The 15,511-nt window shown below is 42.3% G+C and overlaps 1 protein-coding gene across 2 annotated transcripts in view; it reads right to left on the bottom strand.

Moving 5' to 3' along the window:
• Positions 1-336: 336 nt before the first annotated feature.
• The window catches only part of FGF13 (fibroblast growth factor 13), a 71,736-nt gene continuing 56,561 nt past the window's right edge, over positions 337-15,511 (bottom strand). For both annotated transcript variants that reach the window (XM_044911591.1, XM_044911590.1), the window contains exons 4-5: positions 3,023-3,221; positions 337-1,752 (exon numbers count right to left, since the gene is read on the bottom strand). In XM_044911591.1, the coding sequence (XP_044767526.1) occupies positions 1,616-1,752; positions 3,023-3,221 (336 nt within the window). In that variant the 3' untranslated portion in view covers positions 337-1,615. The remainder of the gene's footprint in view (positions 1,753-3,022; positions 3,222-15,511) is intronic.

The following is a 15,511-nucleotide window of genomic DNA, read 5'->3' as shown; positions in this document are numbered from 1 at the left end:
CTTAGATATTTAGTCCTGCGCCTTCTCTCCTCCGGGAGAAATGAGCACCCGAGAGGGGACCTGACAGTGTGAATGGCAGACAGGATACTAGAACATGGGTCTCATTTGTACATTTCCATCACTGAATGGGAATGAGAAGTCTCTGTTCCAATCTGAAGTCCGAGTCCAATAACTAGTACAACAGACACACTTTACAAGAGTATTCATGTGAATATGAATCTCTAGACCGTAGACTGAGGGCAGTGAACCTTACATACATAAGTCAATGTTTAGGTCCAGTTTCTATGACAGTTAATGGCACGTGACAAACAATAAATAGGCGTTGAAGGATTTTTCTTTGAATGAATATAAAGAGTTTATTCGGTGCGTATTTGGGTATACAACAACAAATATTAAACAACTTTTTTTTAAACTTTTTTTGTGCACAGGACAGAAGACTGCCTGTACATGCTATGTCCACTTTTGGAACACAGATTTTAACAATTATTAATGCACAAAATCTTACATATCATGCAACTCTATGCCAAGATTCCAACTTTCTTCCATGCAACAGATATGAAGATCTAAATGGAAACCTAGCTAAGTCTTAAACACTTTTCCAGAAGCAAGTATAAGTATATGTTGTTTAGGGGTAACCAGTCTTAACATTTCCTTGTACACAATATTCACATGCCAAATACAACGACAGGAGGACTCATACATATACAGATAAGACATTTCTTATTTTAACAACACAAAAGACGACATCACAGCTTCACAGTTCCTGTCTTTATACAAGAAGCCACAACAATAGTTTAACATGATAACACAAATGGAATTAAGAGAAATCTACACTTGAGGATAATGTTTTTTTTTTTAAGTAATCTTTACTGACTGGGGTTGACAATACACCTCAATTTCTATGCACAGAATACAGCACAAGAACTTGACCAGAATACACTACAAATCTAAAAAAAAAAAAAAAAATTGGTAGAATCACAAGAACACTGTTACCTTGAGCCTGAGATGCCAATTCAGATTCAACCCTGAATTTGGTTGATTTGGATTAAGTGACAGAGTCAATAGAACCATTGAATTTCAGAAATCATAAAGTTGCACTATACCAAAGTAAAGAGTACATCTGAATCAAGCGTAGATAGAAAACATTAAGCCAAGAAAACAACACAGGTCACATCATTTTGTTTGCCCCTACAAGACATTTAAGCAGTTAATTTTGTTTTGTTTTGTTTTGATTTTTGTTTTGTTTTGTTTTTGAAGAGCAATTGTGGTCTTTTAACTTTTCTTGGTTGGAGAGCAAATTTTTATCAGCATTAGTGCTGTGAAATGTTTTTGGCTTGTCATCCCCAAAGCACAGGTGAGATCATGAGAAAATTGGGCAGTCCTTCTCCAGGATTTAGTTCACTGATAACGCTTGGCATTCTTTTGCGCAAGCTCAATCGAAATTATGGGGAGCTAGTATGGATGATAAGAAGGTGTCAGGGCAGAGAGACTAGTGAACCCTGCCTGTCTGGTGAACGTCATTGACAAATGTGAACTTTTGGGTGAAGGACTGCTAGAATTCAACAGCACCTGGAGGTAAGGTTCTGTTACAGAGCCCTTGTTTTGCCCTCACTGGCTACGTTGATTCGTTGTGGCTCATGGACTTGCCTCCGTTCAGCACGCCGGAGACACTTCTGCTCTTGGTTGGGGTCCCGCTTCCAGACCGGGAGAACTCTGTGAGGTCATGCAGTGACGGCTCCTTGTACATGGCCACTGGAAAGCAGAGAAACACCGGGTCAGGGGCCTTCGCGTGCGCACCCCGCGCTGGCCCTCAGCTTGTCTTCTGGTGACTAGGCTTCCCTGCTCTAGGCCGAACGCGGAAGACGCTGCTTCCAAGGACTCTGCTGAGAACGTACTGGCTTGGCTTGAGCAAACTCCAGTCTTTGGCACGGGGGTGTGCAAAGAATTCTAATGCCTCATTCCCATCACTTATGGTTATATATGTGAGGGCGTTAATGAAAAATGCATTTAATAAAGCTCTTGGAAGCTTAAATAGAATCTACACCATGCTGTGCAAGCCAAATATTAAAATTTTAAAACACTGATTTCTATCATGTTCAAAAGGATACTCTCCAAGAGCCTAAATGTTTAGTGCATGTCTTAAGGCAATACGTGGTACATAGTATTGTTGTTGTGCTGTGGGTAACAATACTAGCAGACACTTACAGAGCACCTACAACGTACTAGACACTATGCTAAGTGCTTCACGTGCATTACCTCATTTGATCCCCCAAAGAATCCTATGACTTGGGTGCTTTATCCATATTTTACAGGCGAGGAACACAGGTCAATAATCCAGCCATGCCCACCCAGTTAGGACAGAGGGGAGTTGGGATTCGAATCCAAGTAATTTGGCCACAGAACACAGGCCACGCTGAGCAGTGCTGTGTGGATCCGATGGGGCAGTGTGTTGCTACTCTCACCTTGATTCTAACCCCAGGCCAGTGACCTCTTGGAGGTCTCGCTCGGCTTTGCCCACGTCCTCCATCCCTTCTCTACCACATCTCAGCTACTTCTAACATCCTTATCTTCTGCACCCCATCTCTCTCCCTTACCCTTTCCACCTTGACTGCAAGACAAACTAGGAATGGAAACTGTTGGGACAGTATCGCTGGGCCGTTAAAGAGGGGCCCAAGGAGCTTCCCCGTAAGTGTTAAGCATGCAGACATTTGAGCATCTGTGTTTCTGTCCAGGAACCACTTTGGCAGGATTTGGGGTTCTTGGCTGTCCTGGGTTAGCAGTCAAGCTGCTCCCACATAAGCAAGGTGTTACTATCTACAGATGTACTATGGGAAAATTAAAATCAGAAGATTGGATGCTATTGTCAATGCTTAATGTTTTAAATGTTATAAAATGTTACTAAATTTCTGTATAATTGCCTTTAATGGGGAAGAATTACGCTCCACTTAAGAGAAGCATGATGAAGGACTGAGTTAAGTAAGGGTACTCGTCTAATCCACAGTTCCTAGCGTGTCAAGTTTACCTTTGAGTGGTTTGGGCAGAAAGTGAGCTGCAGGCTTGTTCTTCTTCACATGGTTTCCTTTCATGATCTCCCCTTCTTTGTTCAGACCCAGATACCACCCTCGGCCGGACTGCTGTTGGCGGTATATCATCGATGAATACGTCACGTAATAATTTTCAAACACCGATTCTTTGAATTTGCACTCAGGTGTAAAATGTTCCTGGCAAGACAAGTAAATAAACCAAAGCTCAATATTTATAGCTCTGAACTTCATGGAGAACCCTGTGGTATTGTTCTTCAAGAGTCCAGGACATACTTTGTTCAAGCTTGTATGACCAGTGCTCTATTTTAACAGCATAAACTATTATCATTGGAAACCAAGACTATATATAACATTTCATATGATGCTTTGGAAAAAGCCCTAAGTGCAAGTGCCACTGATCAATGATTAGCTCTCTTTGTAATAAGATAATGGAAAAATTACAACGAGCCACATAACTAATATATTGGATAAATGCAAGAGCTAAAATCGAAAAGACCAGTATAAAGCTGTCACATGGAGCTTTGTTCCCTTTGGGATTAAATATGAGAAAATAAACATTTTGTCCTTCTTAATTTTCATAGGTTCTCCAGTTACCGTACACTATAATTGTCAACTGCCCGAGGCCATTACTGGCTGCCGACGTTTCTAGAAGGATGCTACAAAGAAAGGCTACCTTTTGCTTTTAGGTCAACCAAATTGATTTGTCTTTTAATCATTGGGCCTTGACTTAAAAAAGAAAAAAAAAAAATTCTCCGCTCGCCTCATCCTTGCCTTACAGTAATGTTTACAAGCCAATCAATAGAGAAGCAAGGAATTTACAGTAATTCTACAAGCAGACATGAGAGAGCAGCCCAGGGGACTCTGAACCCTGGAATGGGATTTCTGCCATGTGCTTGGCCATGTTTCCCTTGGATCTGTCCATACAAATGAAGGGTTCCTGATCCAACGGACTATTTCAGAAAAAAACCAACACAACAAACAAACTGAAAACCTTCTTTCAAGTCTTGTGGATTTGTGTGTATGAAATAAACAGCCATCAAAAGTGGCCATTTGTGAGCCAAATGAAACGAGCAGCAGATTCTAATCCCTACGGAGTCCACGGAGTAGCAGTGGAAGACAAGGAGAAGAATGGCAGCTGAACACCATGTGAGGAAGCCATTTTAGATATTTGCCAATTTGCTGAGATGTTAATCAGGAAGAATTTCTCATAAAACCCTAAAAAGAAAACAACCTTGTAAAAATATCATATGCTTTGTGGACACCAGCCCTTTCTGAACAATGCCTCCATGGTCCCACCGTCCTTCTTTTTCATATTAGATATCTGTCTAAGCAATGCACACTATCTGCACAAGAGAATCTGAAGTGCTCTCAGAATCTGAAGTCACTTCAGCAAAGAGGGACAGATTCCTCATATGAGGCAGCCTTTCTCTGAAAGTTAAGCCACATGTGCTTTTCTTTTGGGAATCCACAAAATCTGTTCCACTCCGTAAGCTCACCAATTCTCCCCATCTGGCCTCCAAGGCATTGATTAGAGTCATCTTTTGGGGTTATTTCGGCCTAGGGGCATACTTGGTAAGTCCCCCAAAGATTCACACAAATTCAACCTGTGCAAGAAGAAATGTATTTCCAAGGCAATGATCATATGTAAGAACCGGTGTTCTGTTTATGGGTTGTGAAGACTCCCCTTTGTGGGATTCTCAACAGGGAAATCCAATGTATGCCTACAAATAAATGTGACTGAAAGTCTCCACATTTCTTCTAGTGATGAGGACAGTTGCATATAACATTGATGAAATTCTTTGGGAATGAAATCACCATTTGGGTGGCTCAGTCGGTTAAACGTCTGCTTTTAGCTCAGGTCAGGATCTCAGGGTCCTGGGATCAAGCCCCACATCGGGACCCTGCTCTCAGTGGGGACTCTGCTTCTCCCCCTCCCTCTGCTTGTACTTTCTCTCTCTCTCTCAAATAAATAAATAAAATCTTTAAAAAAAAGAAATCACCATTTGGGGAAAAAAAATCTCATCCTTGGAGGGTGAGTTTTACTTTCATAAAGAGTCAGAAACCGTTCAAAAATAAATATGGTGAACAATATATATGATCGAGGTGAGTGATTCTGTGTAGGTACATAAATACCGTATGACCGACTCCCAAACGGTGGGATGGGATGACTGCCGAGGCAGGTCCCCAAAAAGGGCTGCAGTTAATGTCCCATGTGATGGCAGCCTTCACTCATTCGTTTATACGCAGTTTCTGACAATCCACTGTATGCTTGGGTGGTGCTAAAAGTTCACAGGTAAATAAGGAGCCTCAGAAAACTCCCCAGGTATTTGCAGGAGTCAGCCATATACCCAAATGATTTGGACACGAGGTGTGCTGCCATTAAGTACGGAACGGGAGACATAAAGGTGTTTTATGAGAACAGAGAAAGCCCAGTTTTGCTCTGACTGGGGGACTGCGGAGGGGTGGGCTTTACAGAGAGGGTGTTATTTTAGGTGAGCTTTGAAGGGTGGATAGGAATTCAAACCAGAAAGAGGGGAAGGATACTTTCTGAAGCACAGAGCCACAGTCCTTTGATATGTCCCCTATGTCTCAGTAATTATCACCCACCATCCTATCCTGGTAGCTGCTCACGCTTCAAACTTCAGGGGACCTTGAAGTCCATCATCCACAAATCCCTCCAGCCCGTGATCTTTACCTTCCATTTCCACTGCTACTGTTCTAGCTTGCGCCCTCTGCCCTCTCTGCTGGCTTGCTGGCATAACCTCCCCTCTGGTCTCTCCCCTTCTGCTAGCACGTTTCCCTGCTAAAGCAACATTCCCTTCCTTAGGAACTTTTGACGGTTTTGCCTGGCTTTACGGGAAAAACAACTTGATGTGGCATCTACGATTCTCCACGGTTCAGTCACCACCCTGACTTCAGCCTCACCCTCTGCCACAGGGTAGTGTGCGCCTCTGTGCCTTTCCAGAGGCCACTCGTTTCCTTTGCTTAGAATGTCATTCTTCTGTCTCCCTACCTCCTGGCTTTCCTCTTGTCCCTCACAGCCGAGCTCGGATAGAGGATCTCCCTCAGTCGGAACCGACTCTACGCGTATTTGTGCTCCCTTAAGCTCTACCTACATCTCTAGCTGCCCCCGTGACTCAGGCACATGCATGACGGCTCCAGACGGCAGGGAACTTGTCTTATTTTCTGAACCCACCTTCTCCTCTCACAAATGACTGGTCATATTGCCTAGCAAGCAGCGGACCACTCAACTCCCGTTTATAGGATTTGGATTTCAGAGATTCAGATTTCATTCTGAGAAATTCCAGGATTCAGAAGTCCCAACCAGTGAAAAGTCTGCAGGGAACTTCCTTAATACCATATGGAATCGGCTGTCTGCAGAAGGAGGCTGTCATCGCACGGACAGATCCTGCAGGAGCGATTTAGTATCTGTTAAGAATAACAGATACTACACAGATCACTGGCACCTACAACATTAGGAGGAAAAACTTGGCGATTGTTACAACTATTGAAAAATGGCAAGGAAGGACTCAATGAACTGAATGCTCTGTCACATCCTGGCAATTTCTTAGTCATCACCACTAAATTTGGACTCAGAAACTCAGCAGAGAGGAAAATGAGGCCAAAAAAAGAATGTTGAAGCAACCAGAGGAGTGTTCTCTTCTCTGTGTGTGACACTGTCATTTTATCCAGTGTTGGAATGAGTAGGCAGAAGAGGCTTCATTTTTATCCAGTGTGGAAAAACGTGAACATCCCACCCAACGCAGGAAGGACTAGCAAAGGGGTACTGGGTTCACCCTGTCGGGGAAGCCCTGTCTGGAGGATGCCAGGTAGACATATGGCAAGGAATCAGCAGCCTCCTCTGACTGATGTGAAGATGATCATTAGCGCTCTTGAAAAAGGTACCATCGTGGCCTTGACACCCAGCAGACGTTAAACAGAGGCAGCATTGCTCTTCTGGATTTCATATGCAGTAGATAAAAATCTGCTATCACGATAAATGAACGACTGGTTTCAAAAGATGCCAAGCACCTTTTCTTTTGTACTTGGCTGCACAGGGAATGCTTTATATCTTGTAACTTTTTATGCATTGATTTCTCCTAAAAGTTGTTTCTCGTGCATATCAGTAATTTTTTTTCCCTAGAGGAATAATGTCTTTTTAGTTCGTGAAATAATCAATCTGTCTTTAAATCTCCTCTGTATCATCATCTCTATTCTCCTTGAAGTTCAAGGTTAGTTATTTTCTCAGTGGATATTGAACCCTTTCACCTAAGGAATCCATACCAGTTAGTTATCATGATTATATCTTGGGTAAGGAAGGAGACTCTATGCAGAATGAGCAGATCCAGGAGCAAAATCTAACATTTATTGTTTACCGATTTACTCACTATTAAGGGCGAAATAGTTTTTTTTGGAGGTGGAAATATCACCGGTGACAGGAAAACACCTGAAACCCTCCACATCATGTTCACAGAACATGCTGGAGAGTACTTACAGCCACAAATGATCATGGTCAGCCGCCCTAACCAGGGCTTATGGCCTCTACACAGACTGTAGAGGCCATACACCACTGGTCGGGTGGCCGTGCTTCATTGGAGTCTGTTCGTCAGCAGGATGGGAAGCTTTTGAGGATTGCCATGTACACTGTAAATGTTTCCTTTTAACACATTTCTCTTGAGAGAAGTATTTTTTAAGTGGGCTGCACTGATTCCCTTGGATCTCATGAGAGTAACAGTCTACTTGAGGTCGTCCATACGTCAGATGGCAACACTAAGCCCTTGGACCTGAACAAAGCTGGTGACATCCAGTGTAGCCTTTCACATATGTACACGCTAAGTGAACACATCCTGCTCCAGAGAAGTATTTCTCAGTACGTTCTGTCTTATTCACACATAACACTTTGTAAATCAGGCACCGGAGAACATGGAAACAAACACAGTTTATAGATACATGAGTGGGCTTTTAAAGAAACTTAAAAAAATGAATGTAGTAAAACACGACTTCTTCCTTTCAACGGGTTCTATAAACACATTGTAACTACTCATTTCTCCCTTTAATCCTCTCGCTTGGTCCTGTCTTCCGGCCACATTTTCAGTAGCCTGACAATCCGATTAATTTAACAATTACTGCCAAAAGCAAGGGTCACTCTTCTAATTCTGAGCCATGTTCAGATGACAATTTTCTAGAGCTAAAGTTAGCAGGTTACTTAAGCACGTCTGACTCGTGTGCGTCAATTATTCCCCAGTCTAATGAAAATAATATGCAAATTAAAATTAGATTTTCGACTCTGTTAAAAAAAATTTAAGATTTTTTATTTATTTATTTGACAGAGAGAGACACAGTGAGAGAGGGAACACAAGTAGGGGGAGTGGGAGAGGGAGAAGCAGGCTTCCTGCTGAGCAGGGAGCCCGATGCGGGGCTCGATCCCAGGACCCTGGGATCATGACCTGAGCCGAAGGTAGACGCTTAACGACTGAGCCACCCAGGCGCCCCCTGTTAAAAAAAATTTAAAAAAATAGATTCTTAAAACAGAAATCAGACCCATGGGGGTGACACTGTAACTACCTATATTCTCTATATAGGTCTCCCCTCGATCAGTGATTTCAAAATCCAGGATTAATTATTATATTCAGGACTTTGATGTTCTCTCCCAGGGTATATTTGATGTGAATGAACTTCATTATTATTAAGATCAAAGAATGGGAAGGGAGAGGTTGGGGGAGAAGGAATCGATATTATTAATTCATGATAAAGAGACAATGGTTTGTCCATTCAAATATCCTCTGGACTGTGAGATACTTGAGGGCAGCTCCTAGCATGAGGCCTGGCTTATAGTCCATGAAGAAAACCCATAGGTTGAAATAAATAAATGAAAGACCGGAATAACATTTGAAGGGAGCTTGGTAGCTCCCGTGTATGGATCCGGAAAAGGGCAAAGTGTGGCATGCTCTGCACAGAGGACTGGTTGAGAATAGACACTGACGAGTCAGAACCTGCCTGTGAGGCCAGAGAGGGCAGGTGCAAAAGGGAGGAAGGGGGCCTACAGACACATTCAACTTGAAAAACTGGAGAGGGAGGAAAGGAAGAAAGAGAGAGGAGAGGGGTGGGAGGGAAGGAAGGAGAGAGGGAGGGAGGGAGAGAGAGAGGGAAAGACAAGAGGGAATAATAAAGACAAAACAGCGCTTAAGCAGCAAGAATAAAGAGATTTCCTGTTAATAACCAAGATAGGGGCCTTAAACTTCTCCTCTTGCTCTCTGGGTCTGCAAATAGCCAAACATTTCAACTGAATTCTATTACCTTGATTTTGTTAAAATTGGGGGGGGCCCTACCGGTCCTGCTGACCTGACTGGATTGCTGTGCGAGGATCCAGTGAGATGAGGTGTGTGAAAGACGTTCCACAAACATGCAATGTGGGATGACTTCTCAAAATACATGGCCAGAAAACCAGGGCAAAATAAACACATTCTCATTTCTTTCCAAGGTACTTCTTCGCTCCGGAATCCGTTTATAAAGGGTGTGCTTATTCGTGTTTTATTAACATGGGAGAATATAAATTCGGCCCCCAAATTAGGACTGCACATGAATTACACTTTGTGTTTGGTGCTCTCCTCCAAGCCTGCTCCCCAGAAAACTGTTTCGCCTCCTTTCATTTTTCATTTCTGTCCACAGCTCTAACGAAATGAAGTGCTTACAAATGGGCTTCATGAAATACCATGCAACAAAAACGACTTCAAAGTACACATGTTATTTAGCGACCATTTGTAAAGAAAGGCAAATTATAATTAAGAAAATGGATATGGGATGATTTTTCCTCATATGGCTACAATGAAATTTCTTGGTAGCACTTTCATATTCTAAGATATTTCATAGGTACTTTGATTTATCTTATGTTGACCCCACAAAATATGCCAGCACAGTATTACATTTTCTCAATTCTTCACAAACCAAAATGACAAACAAACAAACAAACAAAAATACTAAGGAGCTTGTCAATCAATTGCCTGTTTAAAACAGAATCAGGACATAGATCTGATCATATTTTAGACCTGGAGTTCATTTAGTCCTTTGTATTGGCCTGTTCTGGATTTTCATATATTTTTGTACATCAGTCTCATGCCAGGGATTACCGAGACTGCCAAATTTTACAGAGTGATTTGTTTTATTTATTTTTACTTTTTCATTTTTAAAGATTTTATTTATTTATTGGAGAGAGATAGAGATAGAGAGATTGAGACAATGAGTGGGAGGAGAGGTACAGGGAGAAGGAGACTCCCTGCAGAGCACGGAGCTCCTCTCCTTACTTGATCCCAGTTCTCTGGGATCATGACCTGAGCCGAAGGCAGACGCTTAACTGGCTGAGCCACCCAGGTGCCCCTATTTGTTTTATTTTTATAACACTGAAATAAGCTTGAAAAAAAGCAGGAGACAAAACAAAAACAATGCATCCCTTACAGAGCCTAAGAGGGGTTGTTTTTGTCATCATACAAAAATTATGTGATCCGAAGGCCTCATTCAGCTCCAAACCTGATCAGCAAATAGGTTTTGAAATGGAAGTAACTTGCTACGATTTGTAAGGAAGATGGACGGGCCACATGTCTCCAAGGCTGTGTAACTGGTTCAAGACAGTGTTAGCGTGACCAACCCCTTGCAGAGGAATACAGATTGTTTAGGCAATGCAATTACGTAGCAGAAGACATCCTTCATTTTCTGCAAGACACATTACAGAGAGACTGTGTGACCAGCACATTAATTTTCAAATCTTACTAGATTTAATCTTACTGTTTAACAAAAGTCTGTGGCAAAGTATTTTTTTTTTCCCCAAGGGAAGAACACTTCTCTTAGCTGAATAACTCCCTAAAACTTTTTTTTTTTCTTTTGTCTATGATGTGCATTAACTCTGGATGTTGGTTTTTCCTATAGAATGGCTGACCTATGTGTTTTGACAGGGAAATCAGATATCAGATACGATTTCTAAAAATAAACTTCCCTGTCTTCTGGCTGCTTACCAGAATTAATTTGTGCCCATTGGGCAAATATTCTCTGTTACTATGGTGCTTTCTCATTTGCGGCAGTACTCCTCTGTGTAATAGCTTCAGAGTGGGATCTAAATCCATCTCCAAGAGAAGGACCTGGGATGTAGCTGTAGTCAGCAAGAGAATAAGCTTAGTAGGTTGTAACTTTTTAGGTGGCTGTTGCACGCTCCTGGCTGAAAATTCAAAGCCTGGGGACTCTGAAAACTTTTCCCAGAGATCCGATGAACGTCATGGCAAAGGAGAAAGGCTCTTTCCTCGTAGATCAAATAAAAAACTCTGGCAAGGTAGGTGGCCTATTAAAAATGAAATCATACCAAGATCGGTGCCCAGGATGTTCTAGCACTTCAGGCAATTTTGAGGATCGTCGTTTTGATTTGTGTTGGAGAGTGGTTGTGTTAAATTTGATAGGGTCTGTCTGTGTCGAAGAGAGTCACTTACAATAACCAGGACTCTGCTTCTTCAAAGACTTTCAGAGAAGACTTCTTATCTTTTCTCTCGCACAGGTAGGAAAGCGAGGCTGGGCAACCCCGACTGCAAGTCACTACCGCATGCTTTCCACCGCGCACCATAAAACCTGCGATCGCAGGGCAAGGTGCAAAGGCCTAATCTGTAATTTGCCCTGTGACACCTTTCTCATCACGGTGCACCTGCAAATTACTTCCGGGGATAGGAAGCTGTAAGGAGAGCCATCCTTCTATGAAGACAGTGCATTTCTAACTCTCATTTGCCCCTGGAAAGGAGCTAACCGGACGATGCTACGGACAGTCACTTACCACAAGTCTGAATGGGGGAAAGTCAGCTCATTCATTCAAGACACAAATGGGAGAATTCATTCTGAACCACTACTTTCCAAGAACCTCCTGTGTGCCAAACACCATGGGAGGCCCCCGTGTGTATATAATGATCTGTGTGTATCTAATTGATCTTGATGGCAGCTCTCTGGGATAACTACATCCCTCTGGCCTGAGAGGAGTCCCCCACCTCGCAAGCAATAAAACCACAGGAGAGAAGCCCTTAGCAAGTCCTTTCTTTATAAACTTGCTTGCAAGTGTGCCCTTTCACGCAAAGAGTCACCTTGCAGACAGACAAGAGCTGTGAGGTCAATTCTCCTCTAAAGGACAGTTCCAATTATCTGCTGAAGGTCCAGCCCTTCCTCCTTTTCTCGTGCCCTGCCTCTCTGAACCCTGAAGAGCTCTGTTCAAACCTGCCTCTTCCACTTGCCAGATTTCCGGCTTTGGGCAATCTACCTGTGCTCTGCGCCTGCACCTGCCAGAGGAGCCCAGCATCCTGTGTTGGATCCTCTGGATTCTGACGATCCTCAAAATTGCCTGAAGTGCCAGAACATCCTCGGCACCCATCTTGGTATGATTTCATTTTTAATGAAAGGGTGTGGGAGGCAGTGAGCACACGTGTATGTGCTCACTGGCTATGGGATCCCTTCCCTCGCCTTCATCTGCAGTCCATGTGATACATAAGAAGATGCGGCACCCTTGCCACCCCAACTTGAAATTGGTACGAACACTAGCGGTTGGGGGTGCCTGGCCGGCTCAGTCAGTTGGGTGTCCGACATTTGATTTCGGCTCGGGTCGTGATCTCAGGGTCGTCGGATCGAGCCCTGTGTTGGGCTCTGTGCTTCGAGCGGAGTCTGCTGGAGATTCTTTCTCTCTCCCTCTGCCCCTCCCCCTGCTCGTGCATGCTCTCTCTAAAATAAATAAATAAAATCTTAAAAAAGAAGAAAGAAAACTAGCAGTTGTCAATGAAAACAAATGAGCAGAGAAGCACCTTCTCACTTCTGGGAGGGCTTCCTGTTACACATTAAGCGTACAAATGAGAATTCCATTCAGTAGTGATTCCTTTTCAAGGCTAACAATACATGAGCTTTGAATTTGGGGCTTAAAATATCCTAAGATTCTAAAATTTGCATTACTATGTGTATCAGTGGGACCCACATGATATTAAAGAGATTTGTGAAATAATCCAGTATTAATGGGCCCAATGACATTTGCATGTCTCATTTTAATCACTATGCCACAGAAAGTACAACATTATTATCTCCCTTCTTTTGTTCTAAACTACCGTTTTGCTGGTTTTACTTTCATAATGTAGGTTACTAATAACAATAATGAAAAATCTAATATTACCTTATGTTTAAGCAGTGTCTACTTTTAAAGTTTTCTGTAACTGCCTAAACAGTTATGGCATTCAAGTGACAGGTAAGGGACAATTGAATAATGATGATGATAACAAAGGTAATGATTATAATGGATTTTGGTAGACTTTTTTCTTCTCTTTAAAGAACTCTTTTTACTGTTGAGGAAATGGAACCAGAGATGCTAATACACTGGAACCTGGTTTCACACATTCTTCTAGAGGGTAACTCGAGCAGGGAAGCAGCTCCTTCTAGAGGAAGCTGGAATCTGTTTCAGGTAGCTGGTGTTGACATGTGAGAGGTCCTTACTTTAAGGCAACCTGAGCTCTCAGGACGCTTCCAGGGCTGCAAAAACCCTTAGGACCCTGCAGTCCTAACTGGCCCTGGGAAGGAAGAGCTTTACCACAGAGCTCAGGCTAAGCCAGTCAGCCTGTCTCAGCCCACTCTTTTCTCCAGCTCGCCAGATAGTTTTCCACTGATGTGTCGATTTAACATTCTCCCAGATTATGCCATGAAAAGTTCATTCTACTGTAAAATGTTCATGACTGAATTTCAGCACATTTGGGGTTTTTTCTTCTTTCCAGCGACCTCTCTACCCTAGGAGGTTTTAGGGGATGACCCCAGAACACGTTTACTGAAACTAGGCTTTCGCCTCTTTAGGTGCAGATGTGGGTAATGGGAAGGAGACATAGAGATCAGTCTCCTCAGGCGTGTGTGTGTATGTGTGTGTGCGCATGCGTGTCTGTGCGTGCCTGTGTGTCTGTGTTGGAGAGAGAGAGAGAAAGCACACCTGCTGGTAAGAGAGAGATGGGATAGGGGACAAACAGAGAAAGACAATAAAGAGTGAAAGTCAGTGTGATGATTTGTTTTTCCTAATTCTATAATCCTGTGACCTTTGAGAAATGCCTGCCATCCCTGCACTCCCCACCAAGGTTGAATGGGGAAGGTGGGAAAGTGAATTGTCTTTCCTCTGCGGAAAAAAATCTGTTTCCTGTCCAAACTCCCAGTCGTGCTCAGAGCTCAGGGTAAAATCTGAAAGGCCACCCAGGGCCAGTTACGTTCTCCCGTGAAGTGAGCATCTACAGAGGAGCCAGACAGAAGAGTAAACCTATTTCTTCCTGGGGATTTTCCTATGTGTAATACACATCCACCTCTGAAAGAGACAAGGACAACAAAGAGATCCAGGTCTCTTGCGAAACTGAGGATTATTGCAGAGAAGTCCTGCGCAAGTTCATTAAAATAAGACACTTTGAATGAATGCTGCTATCATAAAGTGGATTATATTTTCATAAGAGCAATGTAATGCTCAGATGTGTAGCTATGTCGCAGTAAACACGACAACGGTCCCCTACTTGTGACCAAAGTGCCGTCACCAGTGATGTCATGCATTCTCACCATCATTTCAAGAATGTGATGCTTGTGTAGAAACCACCGCAGTGAAGTCTGAATTCTAAAAATGTGCTTTTCAGGAGTGTTTACACCAAGTATCTAGCCGTGATTCATAAATAAGCTTTCAGTAGCTTAGCATAAATTCAGTTTGGTTTGTTCTGTCTACCCCGAGATACTGTAACATTTTTATATTAATTTTTTAAAAGGGTTTTTTGATGACATTAAATTCTGAAATAGGCAAATTACGCCTCTTTATCAAAATATGTAATTTAAATTTTCAAATGTTTGTTACCTAAGTATTACCGTAGTTGAAACCACAATGCAAGAATATAATCTAAACTACGAGAATCTGTAAAAATGATTAATACTTCATAAGCTTTGCACAACCATGACCTATTTGGAATAATTTTCGGCTTTCATTTTCTACAGTGTAGACTGTTAAAGCATTTGCATGAGAACGCAAAATGCATAAATTATCCCTGCAGGGAACACTTAAAACTTAAGGTAATTATATAGCACAGAAGTGGTTTCAAAAAACTCAAACAAAATAACAAATAATTTTACAGTCACCCTTAAAATGATTATTATTCTGTGCTTCCAGTGATCTTGATCACGAAAATCCCTCTCTTTACAATTACATTCACATTATCAATTCTTACTTTGTTCTTTTACCATCAAGCTCTTACAGCTGGCCCTGAAAATTTGCATGCTGTAAAAGCTGAACTAGACAGCTAGTAGAGATGAATTCTCCAGTTATATTCATGCTGTGAACAAAACCATAACACTCCCTTAATATATCTTATCATTGCACTTTTATACTAAACATGCATCCAAATCAAGTCCTATTTTTTACATTCCTCCTGTTCAAAATCTTTTAATGGCTCCCTGCTGCCTAC

This window comes from Neomonachus schauinslandi, chromosome X, assembly GCF_002201575.2.
Source record: "Neomonachus schauinslandi chromosome X, ASM220157v2, whole genome shotgun sequence".
NCBI classification, from domain to species: domain Eukaryota; kingdom Metazoa; phylum Chordata; class Mammalia; order Carnivora; family Phocidae; genus Neomonachus; species Neomonachus schauinslandi.
The sequence above is the reverse complement of the archived record's forward strand: the minus strand, read 5'-3'. Positions and strand labels throughout refer to the sequence as shown.